Source organism: Mobula birostris, chromosome 9, assembly GCF_030028105.1.
Source record: "Mobula birostris isolate sMobBir1 chromosome 9, sMobBir1.hap1, whole genome shotgun sequence".
Classification (NCBI taxonomy): domain Eukaryota; kingdom Metazoa; phylum Chordata; class Chondrichthyes; order Myliobatiformes; family Myliobatidae; genus Mobula; species Mobula birostris.
In genome coordinates this window covers 87,156,789-87,173,297 of record NC_092378.1, presented here as the reverse complement: position 1 = coordinate 87,173,297, position 16,509 = coordinate 87,156,789, and the positions used below count along the sequence as shown (strand labels likewise).

Genomic DNA, 16,509 nt, shown 5'->3' with positions numbered 1-16,509 from the left:
ATTCTCCCCAGAGTTAACATTTCAAATATATCAACTTTGAGTGTGGCATTTTCTTTAACATATACTGATTTATACTCAGCTTAATCCACTGTTCATAGAAATACCGCATTACTATCACATGTAACTACATACAACAGCCAATCCTGAAAAATTATTTGTATTACTTAACAGGCTTTAGAGGCCGAAAATTTTGCTAAATAAAGCTGAAATGCGATACTCATCATGAGTCTGCATCTTGAAACCTGCAGTGCCCCATTAATTTGGTGATGTTTATCAAAGTTGATAGTACCTTTTCAGTACCTAGTGAAGGAAACATCTGCCAACCATTTTAGTTTTTTTTTAAAAAAAAGTTTCTTTATTTTACAACCAACTAAAACAAATCTATCATCCAACTGCGTCACTTAGGACAACTCATGATTCCTCAATACTGGAGAAAAATTGATCTTGTGTATTGCAATTCTCAACTGCAATATATGCATTGGTTAATTCGGCTTATAAAACTGATACAAACTTTGGAATGTACTGTTTTGGACTGTTTAAAGTTGACGCAGATAAAGGAATTAAATCACGTCGATTAAAAGAATGAATTGACACAAACAGTTCAAGCCGGTGCCAGGAGCGTCAATACCCAACAAGGGCTAAGAGGCTGTCTTGTCTGATTGTAACTTCCATTCACTTTAAACATCATTGTAACTATAAAATTCAATAAGTCAATTAATGGAATCAAAATATTAACGAATTAGTTCGGACTATTCCGTTTTGGAATGACACTGCATAAATGTAAACAAACATCTTTCCCCTTTTGGGCGGAAACGCTCTAGGTTACGGCACAGGAGACAAAAAAAATTATTCATGTACTCGCTTAATTAATGACGTTCTTCATTACTTTTTTTTAAAAACCCCAAATACGAAAAGATCTTCAAGAAAATTAAGTGGCAAAAGATAACTGCGACATTCGCGCGATAGATGATTTAAAAACAAAAAACGCCTATTTCACGTCAAGGATTCAGTAGATGTCAATGACACAAGGAGGACTACTCGGTCTGAAAGACTCACCTATACATTGTCCGACAGGAGTACTAAATGGGCTCCCGATGAAGAACTCCATCTTGATGCTTCCCCTCCCCCTCCCAACATCTGACGGCCGGGCGGCCGGGCGGGCGCAAAGGGCAGAGCAGCTCCTCCCATCCTTCATTCTGATTGGCTCCTGCCCCTTCCGCCCGCCTCTACCCTCGCGATCCCTATTTCTGTCGGGCAATATCCATCTCAACAAATGTTCGGTTTTATCGAGGGTAGTAATAAATTTTCCCAACCCCAATTCATGAACTTCTTTTAACAGTAGCTTTATTTTTAACGAATTTACCAATTAAATATGATGACGATGGTGCGGGTACTGCGATCGCGTGATATTTATCCTAGCAACCGAGCGAAGCCGGGCTCGGGCAGGATTCACTGGAAGAATTCACATCATGCTTGCCTCCGAATATATTAAAAGTAAACAATAGAGGAGGTAAGTGTTAGTTTAAATGCTACTATTTCTGGATATTCTGAATGCCTTCATTATTTTTTCGGCTTACAAATAGGTGGTAGATAAATGTGTGCCTTGATAAAACGCTTATTCTCATAACACTCTCTGAACAAATCAGAAAGCATTGCAGAGTATGAAATATGCACTAATACCACTGTGGTAAAATAATCGGTTTTTAACATTGTTGATTAAGGATAGATATGGGTCAGAATTGCTCTTCAAAATAGTACTATAGACTTTCACATCTGCGAGGGAAGACAGACAGGGTTTCAGAATGAACTCTTGTTCAAAAGACCACTGTGATTATTACAGTCATATAGCGCCTGTGATGTAGTAAGGCATTTTATGGTGCTGCACAAGGCGGTTATCAAATTTTACATTGCTTAACCGCTGACATAGGTTATAAAAGAGCAGGGTGATAAATGGATGAATTAAGGGACAGAATTTCGAAGTACGAGGCCTGAGTTATCAGGGGTTGCTGCTATAGAAGATGAGAGAAGCACACAATTGCGGAGCTACAGGAAAACGGAAGTAAGGGAGGATTAACAGATCGACAGATATAATGGAAGTCGTGATTAAAAACAAGAATGAACATTTTTAAGCTAAACTTTGCTGGACTTTTTTTGGGCCAATGTATATAGAGGCACGATATATTATATTGGGGAATAAGAAAATGGCAAACAAATCATCTTTTCCCAGAAAGAAATAATGGAGAAATGAAAGTGTAAAACAAATGAGGAACAAAAGCAAAATGGTATTATTAAAAATTAATGCTTAAGAAATTAATAGGTGATAAATCCCCAAGAGTAAGTGTTACAAAGTTCTTTTTCGCTTGTTAGACACAGCAGAAATAAGAGACTTAATTTTCCAATGGTGTAGCCTGTCCTACAGATACCATCATTTATTTTCAAATATTGAACTGAGTTCTTAAATGACTTTTACAAAGTGATTACTTTTAAAGCATCATTTAAACACAATAATGTGTTCCAATTGTCTTGTACACATTCTGAACTATGATTGATACTGTTGCGTTAATAACTTTGTTTCAAACTTCATTGATTTATTGAAATGCAAAAAATCTGTAGCTTTTGGAAGTCTGAAATAAAAGCAGAAAGTTCAAGATATACTCAGCAAGTAAGGCAGCATTTTTGTAGCTGGCATTACAGTTTGATCAACTTGGAAACTAGGAGACAAACTGGAAATATAAGGATGGAGTTAAAGGGAAAGAGAGAATAAATAAAGTTAAGAAAGACAACAGATTAACGGGGCAGAAAGCTCAGGAAGGGATTGGAGAGTACTGCCAAGTGCAATAGGAATCGATGTGAAAGGTGAGGGGAGTAATGGATTAAAACTATTATATATGAATGCACGAAGTATAAGAAATAAAGTGGATGAGCTTGAGGCTCAGTTGGAAATTGGCAAGTATGATGTTGTGGGAATAACAGAGACATGGCTGCAAGAGGACCAAGGCTGGGAAATGAATATTCAAGGGAATCAAAAGGACAGATAGGTGGGCAGAGGGAATGGGGTGGCTCTGTTGGTGAGGAATGAAATTCAGTCCCTTGCGAGGTGTGACATAGAATCAGGAGATGTAGAGTCATTATAGATGAACTGAGAAATTGTAAGGGCAAAAAGACCCGGATGGGAGTTATCTACAGGCCCCCAAACAATAGCCTGGATATAGGGTGCAAGTTGAATCAAGAGTTAAAATTGGCATGTTGCAGAGGTAATGCTACGGTTGTTATGGGGAATTTCAACATGCAGGTAGACTGGGAAAATCAGGTTGGTACTGGACCCCAAGAAAGGGAGTTTGTGGAGTGCCTCCGAGATAGATTCTTAGAGCAGCTTGATACTGGAGCCTACCAGAAAGAAGACCATTCTAGATCTAGTGTTGTGTAATGAACCGGATTTGATAAGGGAACTCGAGGTAAAGGAGCCATTAGGAGGTAGTGACCATAATATAATAAGTTTTAATCTACAATTTGAGAGGGAGAAGGAAAAATCGGAAGTGTCAGTATTACAGTTGAACAAAGGGGACTATGGAGCCATGAGGGAGGAGCTGGCCAAAGTTGACTGGAAAGGTGCCCTAGCAGGAATGACAGTGGAACAACAATGGCAGGTATTTCTGGGAATAATACAGAAGGTGCAGGATCAGTTCATTCCAAAGAGGAAGAAAGATTCTAAGGGGAGTAAGGGGTGACCATGGCTGACAAGGGAAGTCAAGGACAGGATAAAAATAAAAGAGAAGAAGTATAACATAACAAAGATGAGTGGGAAGCCAGAGGATTGGGAAACTTTTAAGGAGCAACAGAAGATAACTAAAAAGGCAATACGGGGAGAAAAGAAGAGGTACGAAGGTAAGCTAGCCAGGAATATAAAGGAGGATAGTAAAGGCTTCTTTAGGTATATGAAGAGGAAAAAATTAGTTAAGACCAAAGTTGGGCCCTTGAAGACAGAAATGGGTGAATTTATTATGGGGAACAAAGAAATGGCAGACGAGTTGAACAGGTACTTTGGATCTGTCTTCACTAGGGAAGACACAAACAGTCTCCCAGATGTAATAGTGGCCAGAGTACCTAGGGTAACAGAGGAACTGAAGGAAATTCAAGTTACGCAGAAAATGGTGTTGGATAGACTGGTGGGACTGAAGGCTGATATATCCCCAGGGCCTGATGGTCTGCACCCCAGGGTACTTAAGGAGGTGGCTCTAGAAATTGTGGATACATTTGTAATTATTTTCCAATGTTCTATAGATTCAGGATCAGGTCCTGTGGATTGGAGGGTAGCTAATGTTATCCCACTTTTTAAGAAAGGAGGGAGAGAGAAAACAGGCAATTATAGACCAGTTAGTCTGACATCAGTGATGGGGAAGATGCTGGAGTCAATTATAAAAGATGAAGTAGCAGCACATTTGGATGGCAGTAACAGGATCGGTCCGAGTCAGCATGGATTTATGAAGGGGAAATCATGCTTGACTAACCTTCTGAAACTTTTTGAAGATGTAACTATGAAAATGGACAAGGGAGAGCCAGTGGATGTAGTGTACCTGAACTTTCAGAAAGCCTTTGTCATAATCTCATATAGGAGATTAGTAGGCAAAACTGGAGCACATGGTATTGGGGGTAGGTTATGACATGGATAGAAAATTGGTTGGCAGACAGGAAACAAAGAGTAGGGATTAACGGGTCCCTTTCAGAATGGCAGGCAGTGACTAGTGGGGTACCGCAAGGCTCGGTGCTGGGACTACAGCTATTTATAATACACATTAATGATTTAGATGAAGGAATTAAAAGTAACATTAGCAAATTTGCAGATGACACAAAGCTGGGTGGCAGTGTGAAATGTGAGGAGGATGTTATGAGAATACAGGGTGACTTGGACAGGTTGGGTGAGTGGGCAGATGTGTGGCAGATGCAGTTTAATGTGGATAAATGTGAGGTTATCCACTTTGGTGGCAAGAACAGGAAGGCAGATTACTATCTGAATGGTGTCAAGTTAGGAAAAAGGGAAGTACAATGAGATCTAGGTGTCCTTGTTCATCAGTCACTGAAAGTAAGCATGCAGGTACAACAGGCAGTGAAGAAAGCTAATGGCATGTTGGCCTTCATGACAAGGGGGGTTGAGTATAGGAGCACAGAGGTCCTTCTGCAGTTGTACAGGGCCCTGGTGAGATTGTGTGCAGTTTTGGTCTCCAAATTTGAGGAAGGACATTCTTGCTATTGAGAGAGTGCAGCGTAGGTTCACGAGGTTAATTCCCGGGATGGCGGGACTGTCATATGTTGAAAGATTGGAGCAACTGGACTTGTATACACTGGAATTTAGAAGGCTGAGAGGGGATCTGATTGAAACATATAAGATTATTAAGGGATTGGACAAGCTAGAGGCAGAAAATATGTTCCCAATGTTGGGGGAGTCCAGAACTAGGGGCCACAGTTTAAGAATAGGGGGTAGGCCATTTAGAACGGAGTTGAGGAAAAACTGTTTCACCCAGAAAGTTGTGGATCTGTGGAATGCTCTGCCTCAGAAGGCAGTGGAGGCCAATTCTCTGGATGCTTTCAAGAAAGAGTTAGATAGAGCTCTTAAAGATAATGGAGTCAAGGGATATGGGAAGAAGGCAGGAACAGGGTACTGATTATGGATGATCAGCCATGATCACAGTGAATGGCAGTGCTGGCTCGAAGGGCTGAATGGCCTACTCCTGCACCTATTGTCTGTTGTCTATTGAAATATTAGAAATAAGTATTGCAGAAAAGGGTGGAGAGAACAAAGGGAATCCACGTGATACAGAAGGAATGATGCAAGTGATAATGATGCTAGCCAAGAGCCGTGATGATTACATTAATCCTTTAAATTAGCTCTGAACAGCCATTGGAGTGTTTTCTCCTGAATTCATATTAATTTCAGTTTTCCCAAGACTCCTTGATGCCACAAGCAGTCACTCTTCCTCAGGAATTTAGTATTTTTGCGGGGTTCTGTAGACTCTAGAGCCAACTGTTTTTAGGAAACCCAAACTAGGTATCAGTGAGAAGGCTGCTGCTGTGTAAGTGCTACAGATTTGTGCAATGAAGGCTGTGTGAGAGCAGCTGAGGGTGATCCACTTTCGACTCCACCACTTTTGCTGAGGTAATGAGCATATTCTAGCTGACAACTTCTGATGGTCACAGTAACATCAAACATTTCATTTTCAATGTTGTTAAACAAAATTTTAATATTTTCCTGTTTTCCTTTTACGTGAACATAGCAATTCACAATGAGCCAACCATATAAAACAATTGAGCCCAGTGTCATAGATGATAAAATGCTTGAAGAGGTGGTGAAAAAACAAGGACCACCAGGAAGAGCAGGACGGATAGCCCAATCAGAAGCAATTGACTTCAAAGATGTATATCATCTTCAACTTGATTACCAAAGTATGTTTTAGGATTAAGCCAGTGACATGATATATATGTAGAAGATAGTTTGTCAAATTTTTAAAAATATATTACTGATATATTGTTAATGAATCTGCCCTTGTATGTATATCCTTAAATCTTTTAAGTCTGTGTTGCTAAAAGATGTTTAAATCTGCATGGCTGGTGATAACCATTTGATTGTTAATAACAACTTGTATTTCACAGTAGACAAACTATAGCAAAGTGGTTTAAATACAGAGGAGGAAAGGTTTGACTGAGGAAGATGCTCATCATTTTTCTCCTTTTGCACTAATTTATTTTTGTATACCTTACTGTATCTTGTAATTATGTTTGTGTATTGTAATTTTTAAATTATTTTATGGATTTTGCTGCCGCAAAACAACATATTTCACAACACTGGTTGATGATAATAAACCTAATTTTGATTCTGAAAAGAGTCTGAATAGTAGTCATGGAGAGAATCATGATGATAGAAGTCTTGACTTACAAAAATTTTAATGAGGCTGCCTTAAAAAGGAAGATTGGTATAAAATGTCAGGCTTTTCTCCTTGGTGCAGATGTACTGAAGATTGATAATCTGTGGCAATTTACATCATTGACTAAACTCCAGCTCGATAATAATGTCATTGAAAAGATTGAGGGACTGAACACGCTAGTCAACCTGGTATGGCTAGGTAAGATGTCAAGAACTCTGAATATTAGCATTTTGTTTTATTTCAGTTATATTTTTGCATTTATTGTATTGAATTGACCTTATTTCTTACATCCTTCACATACATAAGGAGTAAAAATCTTTACGTTACATCTCCTCTAAATGTTCAATGTGCAATCATAGTAATTTATAATAAATAGAACAGTCAATGTAACATGGAAATACACTCCAATCAACGTGAGTTAATCAGTCTGATGGCCTGGTGGAAGAAGCTGTCCCGGAGCCTGTTGGTCTTGGCTTTTATGCTGCGGTACTGCTTCCCGGATGGTAGCAGCTGGAATAGATTCTGGTTAGGATGACTCGGGTCTCCAATGATCCTTCGGGCCCCTTTCTCATACCTATCTTTATAAACGTCCTGAACCATGGGAAGTTCACAACTACAGATGTGCTGGGCTACCTGCACCACACTCTACAGGATCCTGTGATTGAGGGAAGTACAGCTCCCATAGCGGGCAGTGATGCAGCCAGTCAGGATGCTCTCATTTGTGCCCCTGTAGAAAGTCCTTAGGATTTGGGGGCCCCATACTAAACTTCCTCAACTGTCCAAGGTGAGAGAGACACTGTTGTGCCTTGTTCACCACACAGTTGGTGTGAACAGACCACGTGAGGTCCTCAGTGATGTGCTTACCCTCTCAACCCCTGATCCATTGATGCCAATAGGGGTTAGCCTGGCTCTATTTCTTCTGTAATCCACAACCAGTTCCTTTGTTTTTGCGACATTGAGGGAGAGGTTATTTTCTTGACTCCACAGTGTCAGAGAGATGACTTCTTCCCTATAGGCCACCTCATTATTGTTTGAGATTAGGCCAATCAATATAGTGTCATCAGCAAATTTAACAAGCAGATTAGAGCTGTGGGTGGCGACACAGTCACGGTTGTACAGGGAGTAAAGGAGGGGACTTAGTACACAGCCCTGAGGGGCTCCTGTATTGAGAGTCAGAGAGGTGAGGGAGCCCACTCTTACCACCTGCCGGCAATCTGACAAGAAGTCCATGTCCAGCTGCACAAGGCAGGGTCAAGACTGAAGTCTCTGAGCTGCCCGTCGAGCCTGGATGGAATTATGGTGTTGAATGTTGAACTGTGGTCCAAGAACAGCATTCTCACATAAGCATCCTTCTTCTCCAGATGTGTAAGGACAGTGGCTATTGCATTGTCTGTCCTTTGGTTGTGTCGGTAGGTGAATTGTAGGGGGTCCAGTAAACAAATCATTTAGTGAGATGACATCACAGCTGTGATTGAACTGTCAAACAAGACTTAAGGTTCTGAATAACATGTCTACTGTTCCTATGAGCTGCATTCAGGTTCTGTTGATCTGCCCCTGCTGGAAAATGAGTAAACTTTCCTGTTGAATAAAGACTGAAATAGGCTTCACTGGTGATGCTGTGATATACAACTGCCTTTCACTGGCAAGGAAGACCTCCCAGAGTCTGGGAAGTCTTCTAGTCATTTCTTTCTAAGGAATTGGTTTCATTTTTACCAACAAAGCCTCCCACCCCTCTGCCCACCTGTATCCTTGAATGTTAAGCTCCCAGATGCCAATCTCTAGCTGCACTGCAAAATCATCTACATTATTTTGTAACTGTGAGCATTCAAATATAACACCTTCAGTTCCATATTCACCATTCTTCAAGTTTGTCTCCAGGTTGCCTGAAGTTAAATTCTTACCCCTTTATAAACTTTTTGTTTTTATCTTTATTCTGGAAACTTTAGTAACCTCTCCTGCACTCCTTCCCTTTGAATTTATCCATACTTTTCCATGCTGTTGAACCCACCCCTCTACTAATTAGTTTGAAGCCCTATCAACAGCCTGACTTGTGTGATTCACCTGGATTCTGATCCCAGCATGGTTTGGGTGGAGTTTGTTCCATCAGAAGAGCTTCCTCCTTCCCCAGTATTTGTATTGCGACTAGGATGTTGCCAGGACCAGAGTGCTTGAGTTACAAGGTGAGACTGGATCGGGTGGGATTGTTTCCCTGGAGTGAAGAATGCTAAGGGGGGACTTTATTCAGCTTATAAAATTGTGAAGGACATAAATAAGATATTCCCAGAATGGCGGGGGGGGGGGGAGGGATCTAAAACTAAAGAGCATAGGTTTCAGTTGAGAGGGGAAGAGATTTAAAGAGGACCTGAGGGTCAGGGATTTCACACAGAGAGCAATGTAGAATGGGTGTTTTTCTGACTGGGTGTCTATTACATGTGGTGTACCACATGAATCGATGGTTGGACTTCAGTTATTTATATATAAGTGACTTGCAAGAGAATATAGATTGTCTAATTAGTAAGCTTGTTGAAGTTAGATAGTGAAGAATATCTAAGATTATGAGAACACTCAGTCCTCTTTCATTGTCATTTAGAAATGCATACATACATTAAGAAATGATACAATGTTTCTCCAGAATGATATCACAAAAAATAGGACAAACCAAAGACTAACACTGACAAAACCACATAATTATAACATATAATTACAGCAGTGCAAAGCAATACCATAATTTGATGAAAAACAGTCCATAGGCACAGTAAAAAAAAAAAATCTCAAAGTCCCCGAGTCGATCGACTCCCAAGTCCCCGATAGCGGCGGCACAAGGGAGAAACTCTCTGCCATAGACCTCCAGGCACCGTCAACTTGCCGATACCTTAGAAGCAGCCAACCACAGCCGACCCCGAGCCCATCTGTCCGAAAACTCCAAGCTTCCGAGCAGCCTCTCTGATACAGCCTCCTGAGCGCCTTCGACCTCTCCCTGGCAGCTGAAACATGCAAAGCCAAGGATTTCGAGGCCTTCAGCTCCAGAGATTCTGGTTACCGCACAGTAGCAGCGGTAGCAAAGCAGACATTTCAGAAGTTTTCCAGATGTTCCACTGTGCACTCACGTCTGTCTCCATCAAATCAGAATTGTGCACGGTCCCCTACTTGACAGATAACAGATATTCATCACCGGAGAGGCCGCACGCGCTGCCGTCGCACCACCATCTTCTAAGGGTGTATTCCAGAACGTAGATCAGCCAGAAAGTTGAGAAGACTGATAGCAAATGAAATATAATCCAGACAAGTGTAAGGTAATGCACTTTGGGACATAATAATCTGATAGAACAAGTAAAGTAAATGTCAGTGACTTTAGAAGTTTTGATGGACAGGGGGACCTTGGAGTTCAAGTCAACAAGTCACTGAAAAGGACAACACAGGTGGATAAGGTAGTGAAGAAAGCATTTGATGTGTCTGCCTTCATAAACTGAGGCATTGAGTATAAAAAGTTGAGATGGTATGTCCCAACTATACAAAACAATGTTTAGACTGGACCTACAGTTTTGTGCACAGTTCTGGTAACTGCATTATAGGAAGGATGTGTAGCAATCGATAGTGTGCAGAAGAGATTCATCAAGGTGCTGCCTAGGATGGAGGAGATTGAATAGGCTGTGTTTATTCTTACTGGAACATATAAGACTAATAGGTGACACTGGAGAGATTTATAAAATAATGAAGAGAATAGAAAGGACAGAGTCTTTGTCCCAAGGCTTTGGAGTCCAGAGCTAGAACACACAGGTTTAAGATGAGAGAGGAGAAAATTAAAGGAGATCTGAGGAGTAGGTTTTTCTCATGGAGGGCAATGGTTATCTATATTGAATTGTCAGAGGAGGTGTTAGAATGCAATGTGTAAAAGGCATGTGCATAAGTGCTTGGATAGGAAAGGGATGGAGGAAAATTGGTCTAATGCAGATAAATGGGGTTAGCAAAGATGGGCATCATGAATGGCACGGACGGGCAGGGCTATAAGGGCCTTTTTTATTTTCCTCTGTGGCTTTATTATATGATGTTTCTAGGATATCTTCTCTCATTTCTGCACTAAGGAATCTTTAATCAATATTACAATGCATCATTCTCTTTTACATTCCACCTACCCCTGTCACACCTGGAAATTCTGAATCCTGGAATGTCAGTCTTGCCCTTCTTTCAAACACATCTTTGACAGCAACATTACCACATGGTTAGGTGCTGTTTAGTGGTCTAAGTTTACTGCTTAACTAGTCAGATTCCTTGTATTAAAATAGTTGCAGCTTGGCCTTCCATTCCTCCCATATGCCTTATTGCACCCATGTTTTTCTGCCTACTAGACTGACTTAGCTTTACCACCATATTTGATTGGACTTATCTGCCCCCACCTCTCCAACTGTATGTCTGTGGTGTCCAATTTCCCTGCTAAATTAGTTTTGAACCTCCCAATGGCATGAACAAACCTCTTTGTAAGGCTGCTGGACCTATTCAGGTCCTATTTTGTTCATGCATCTAAAGTGCTTCTCTGACATAATCTCTTTAGCCATTTATTTCTGACCTATCCTCCTATTCCTATACTCGCTTGACGTGACAGTGGAAGTAATCCAGAAATTCTAACCTTCAAGGTTTTTCTTTTAATTTGTGACCCAACTCCTGAAAATCTTGTTTCAGGTCCATGTCCCTTTTTACACCAATGTCAATGGCGCTATTGTGAACCACAACCTCTCCTCTCCTTTTACAATTTCCTACAACTGTTCTGTGGCATCTTGGCCTTCACACCAAGAAGCTAACATTCTTACTTATGACCACATAGGCTCTTACTATTCTCCTCACTATTGAGACTCCTACCACTGTTGCCTTTGGACTCTTATGGACCGTTATTCAGATGAGCCACCCTGAGTGCCATGATTCTCAGAAGGTACATTCACTCTCCATTTTCCAAAATGGAGAATGGTTTTGGAATGAGATATACTCTGAAGTTTTCCTGACAGCCTCCCTTCCTCTGACTGGTGGTCACCCATTCTTTCCTAAACTCTGAGATAATTACCTCTAAAATTGTGTTAATTGTGTAACTTTTGTTCTCATAGATGCACTACGGTGCCTCTAGCCAGACCACATCTCTGAAACATAGCATTCAGCCTAACAAAACAGGGGCACTTCCCACAAATGTAGTTACTCAGACTGAAGAGAACATCTCGGAGATGGCACGTGCTATAAGGCATAAAACTCACCTGGTATATTTTTAATTTAGAAAGGACCCTTAAAAATATAATTCAAGTTGATCCTACACTTTATCTCTTTAACATAAATCATATAATATGACTGGCAGTAATGTTGCACTGTCCTTTGGAGGTCACTGTTGAGAAGATCCCACAGAATGCTACACTCTTAGCCTCCAATTTATATGCTTTGTCTAGTCTGCTCAAAATAATTGACCTCACTTGAAAAGATCACAATTCTAATTACAAAGGAGGTCCTTTCCAGATGAAATGAAATACAAATTTTCTTTTCTAGATTTATCTTTTAACAATATTGAGATGATTGAAGGCCTGGAAGAACTGGTTAAGCTAGAAGATCTCAGTCTGTACAGTAACAGAATTTCCAAATTTGAAAACATGGACTCATTGGTAAACCTGCAAGTTTTCTCCATTGGAAAAAATCATATCGGCAACCTGGAATCTGTAAGCAACTTAACTGGAGTGGAGCTCACTTTTCACCAGTTTATTCTGGTTTTCTTTTAAATTTTCAGTACTTTATATTTCTAAATTAGACATGTTATTCTTCCAGATTACTTATTTAAGAAGATTTAAGAGACTGCGGACATTGAATCTTGCTGGCAATCCTGTTAGTGAAGATGATCGATACAGTATGTACGTTCCTGCCTTTCTGCCCGATCTGATGTACCTGGACTTCAGATTAATAGATAAGACTACAGTAAGTATTTTATCAGAGTGGACAAATAGTAAAGTTGATATAATTCACAGTTTAAGAATTGAACTGCATGGAAACAGGCCCTTTGACCCAACTGGTCTGTGCTGACTTGTTTCATTGAATATATGCTTTGCATCCATCTTTGCAAGTGTGAAGAATTATTAAAATAGTAACATGCAGCAAGATTTTGGTTAATAATTTACCTGTCCAGTATTCTATACTAGTTCTTTACAGTTCCTTAAGGTTGTTATAGCTGGGGGTGGTAATGTTCTCACTACCAAGTCCAGCTCCTGTGTGGCTTAGCTACTAAGCACGGCGGAACAGTTTCTACTGACAGGAGAAGGTGCAACAGTGGGTTACTGGCGCCTTAAAAACAGTCACTTCAAGCAGATAGTCTGCTGTAGTTGGCAGCTCATCTTGCGGCTATACCCACTCATAGGGAAAGCTTCAGGAGTTGGCCCTGAGTGGAAAAATCCAAAACCAGGGCCCCTAAGGTAGGCCTGTATTAAGTTCAATGTTGATTGGCAACTCCTGTGATGCTGCTGGTGCCAAACTGTATCAGCCATGTGCTCTTCCTTTGGGTTCACCAGATTGCTACATGGGCAACAGTTTGCTCTCCATATTGTACTGCTCAGACCTACGTACAGTATCTATACAACTAGGACGCAATATCCCTGAGTGAAGGAGCCTCTCACATTCTATGCTGCACACTAACATGGAAGTCTTCAGGTGTTTGTCTCCTCATGTGGATTCCAAACTTATAACATTAAGAGGAAGTGATATGAAGTTTATTATATTTGAGAATATTCCTTGTAACCTTTGAGGATGTTGCAACATTACTTGACAAATATGATTGTTCCAGGTTATAAGAAAACTCTTAGAGAGAGAGTGCAGAGGAGATTTACAAGGATGTTGCCTGAATTGGAAGGCGTACCCTCTGAGAATAGATTGAGCGAATTTGGCCTCTTTGGAGCGACAGAGAATGTTAAGGGGTGATCTGATAGAGGTGTATAAGATGATGAGGGGCATTGATTGTGTGAATAGCCAGAGGCTTTTTCCCAGGGCTGAAATGGCTAACACGAGGGGGTGTAGTTTTAAGGTGCTTGGAAACGGGTACTGAGGGGATGTCAGGGGTAAGTTTTTCATGCAGAGAGTTGTGGGTGTGTGGAATGCACTAGCAGCGGCAATGGTGGAAGTGGATAGAACAGGGTATTTTAAAAGCCTCTTAGATAGGTACATGGAGCTTAGAAAAATAGAGGCCTCTGTGGTAGGGAAATTCTAGGTAGTTTCTAGAGTAGGTTATATGGTCGGTACAACATTGTGGGCTGAAGAGCCTGTAATGTGCTGTAGACTTCTATGTTCTGTCTTCTTATTACTGAAGAAACAAAGCTCCAACCAATTTTCTCTCCCTTCTTCCTCCTTTTGAGTTGAATCTTTGATGTGTCACAAATCCAATAAGAAGAATCATTTGGTTTTTCTACTGTGAAAACAAACTGAGGGTGTAAGCTGACTAGTTGGATGCTTGATTGTCAAGATGCAAGGAGTGATGTGCCACAGGGATCTGTGCTGGGGCCTCAACATTATACACTGGCACCTAATGTATGGTTACAATAGGTACATTTAATGTCAGGCAAACATATACAATATACATCCTGAAATTCTTTTTCTTTGCAAACATCCACGAAAACAGAGGAGTGCCTCAAAGAATGAATGACAGTCAAATGTTAGAACCCCAAAACCCCCCACATGCAGCAGCAAGGCAGTGACACCCCCACCCCCACCAGCAAAAAGCATCAGTCCCCTCCATCAAGCACTGAAGCGTGCAGCAAACATCAATAAAGACACAGACTTGCAGTACCCCAAAGACTACTCATTCACCCAGTAATTCGACATACCACAGGCTCCCTCTCTCCTCCTAACAAGGGAAAAAGTGGTGTCTCTGTTTCACAGTAAGAGGGAAGACATAACAAACAACTCACTGATTTACAAAGTTAAAAGACTATTGCATTGCTTTTTTTGAGCTCTGCGCCCAGAGATTTGGCCCCACAGCTTTCCGGACACACAACACACGGCAACTAACCCGTTGCTCCCGATGATCCATGTTCTCCCGCGCCCCTTTAGATAGGGGTACCAGCTGAGAATCAGCACATCTCCAGAGCCACGAGAAACCGGCACCCTGAAGGTGAACTTGTCTTCCAGGTCACCTCCATGGGATATCAAAAAGTGGCCAGTCATGAGGCCTTAAGAGCAGGTTCCATTCCCGCAAAGAACCGAAATCGCAGTGTAGCTCCAGGTCAGGGTCTTCAAAAGAACCTTGAAAAGGGGAAAAGGAGATATCAAAGATAGAAATAGAGCTGTTTCTGAATGCAAGCAAAGGAGTTGCCATTTGGCCCCATCATAACTTTGCTTCGCCCCGGAAATTTTGATGAGGACATTTGGGGCATCATTTGGGATTGTTGGTGGGCAAAAGTCTGCAAATGGAGTAATAATTTGAGAAAATGTGACATTGTCAATATTGGCAAAGAATTTTAAAAACACACGATGAATGTTGACAGATTGCAGATCTTTGAGATGCAGAGAGATCAGGGTGTCCTAGTGCATGATTTGCAAAGGGCAATATCAAGTAATTAGGAAAGCTAATAATGTTGTCTGTTATTGCTTACAGAAGTGGAGAGGTTATGCTTCAGTCACATAGGTCATTGGTTAACCACCTCTGGATTACTGAAAACAAGATCCTGCAGATGCTTCAAATCTAGAGCAAAACACTCAAAATGCTGGAAGAACTCAGCAGGTCAGGCAGCATCTATGAAGGGGAATAAGCAGTAGATGATTCAAGCCAAGACTGAAACAGAAGGGGGAAGAAACCAGAATAAGGAGGTGAGTGGGGGAGGGGAAGGAGAAGGAGTTTAAGCTGGCAAGTGATAGGTGAAGCCAGGTGAGGGGAAGGTGGGAGGGTGGATGCTTACTTTCCTTCATAGATGCTGCTTGACCTGCTGAGTTCCTTCAGCATTTTGTGTGTATTTCTCTGGAGTACTGTGTATATTATGGTTTCCTTACTTAGTGGGTATTTGCTTTTACAGGAGAATTTAGAACCAGGGATCACCGTTTAATACAAAGGCCATCACCCATTTAAGATAGGGATGAAATGTACAGTTTTCCCCCTAAGATAGTTAGTCTTTAGAACTCTCTTCCTCAAAGGGAAGTGGAAGTGGAATCTTAGAATATTTTCAAGGCAGGTTTAGATGGATGTCTGATAAGAAAAGGGGTGAAAAGTTAGCATGGATAAACTGTAATGCAGAGTTAAGCTTGGAGTCAAATCAGCCATGATCTTGTTAAAGAGTGGAACAGATCTGATGAAACAAGTAGCCTACCACTATTCCTAATTTTATGTTTATTTTGGATATAATTGTCTTGATAGTATCATTGTAGAAACTTTGGAGTAATTACCTCCTTGCTGCATTGGGAGAATAACAGTAGCTGATTAAGAGAGAACAAAGAAAACAGAACACACTGACTCATTTCTGAAAGGTCTTCACAACAGGTGTGGCGCAGTGATGGTTCAGCAAACTGGGTTCAATCCTGACCTCTGGTATTGTCTGTTGCATGTTCTCCCAGTGACGACATGAAAACAAAGAAACCATTCTTTTACAAGTAT

General features: G+C 40.9%; 2 protein-coding genes across 8 annotated transcripts in view; one reads left to right on the top strand and one right to left on the bottom strand.

Moving 5' to 3' along the window:
• LOC140202867 (TOM1-like protein 2) overlaps window positions 1-1,146 on the bottom strand; it is a 180,699-nt gene extending 179,553 nt beyond the window's left edge. For 6 of the 7 annotated variants that reach the window (XM_072268363.1, XM_072268364.1, XM_072268367.1 and 3 more), the window contains exon 1: window positions 1,057-1,146. In XM_072268363.1, coding sequence (XP_072124464.1) covers window positions 1,057-1,108 — 52 coding nt within the window. In that variant the 5' untranslated portion in view covers window positions 1,109-1,146. The remainder of the gene's footprint in view (window positions 1-1,056) is intronic. The other variant, XM_072268366.1, reaches the window with a different exon arrangement.
• Window positions 1,147-1,231: 85 nt separating this feature from the next.
• drc3 (dynein regulatory complex subunit 3) overlaps window positions 1,232-16,509 on the top strand; it is a 50,083-nt gene continuing 34,805 nt past the window's right edge. The window contains exons 1-5 of the mRNA XM_072269470.1: window positions 1,232-1,510; window positions 6,270-6,438; window positions 6,999-7,115; window positions 12,438-12,604; window positions 12,711-12,857. Of these exons, the coding sequence (XP_072125571.1) occupies window positions 6,279-6,438; window positions 6,999-7,115; window positions 12,438-12,604; window positions 12,711-12,857 (591 nt within the window). The 5' untranslated portion in view covers window positions 1,232-1,510; window positions 6,270-6,278. The remainder of the gene's footprint in view (window positions 1,511-6,269; window positions 6,439-6,998; window positions 7,116-12,437; window positions 12,605-12,710; window positions 12,858-16,509) is intronic.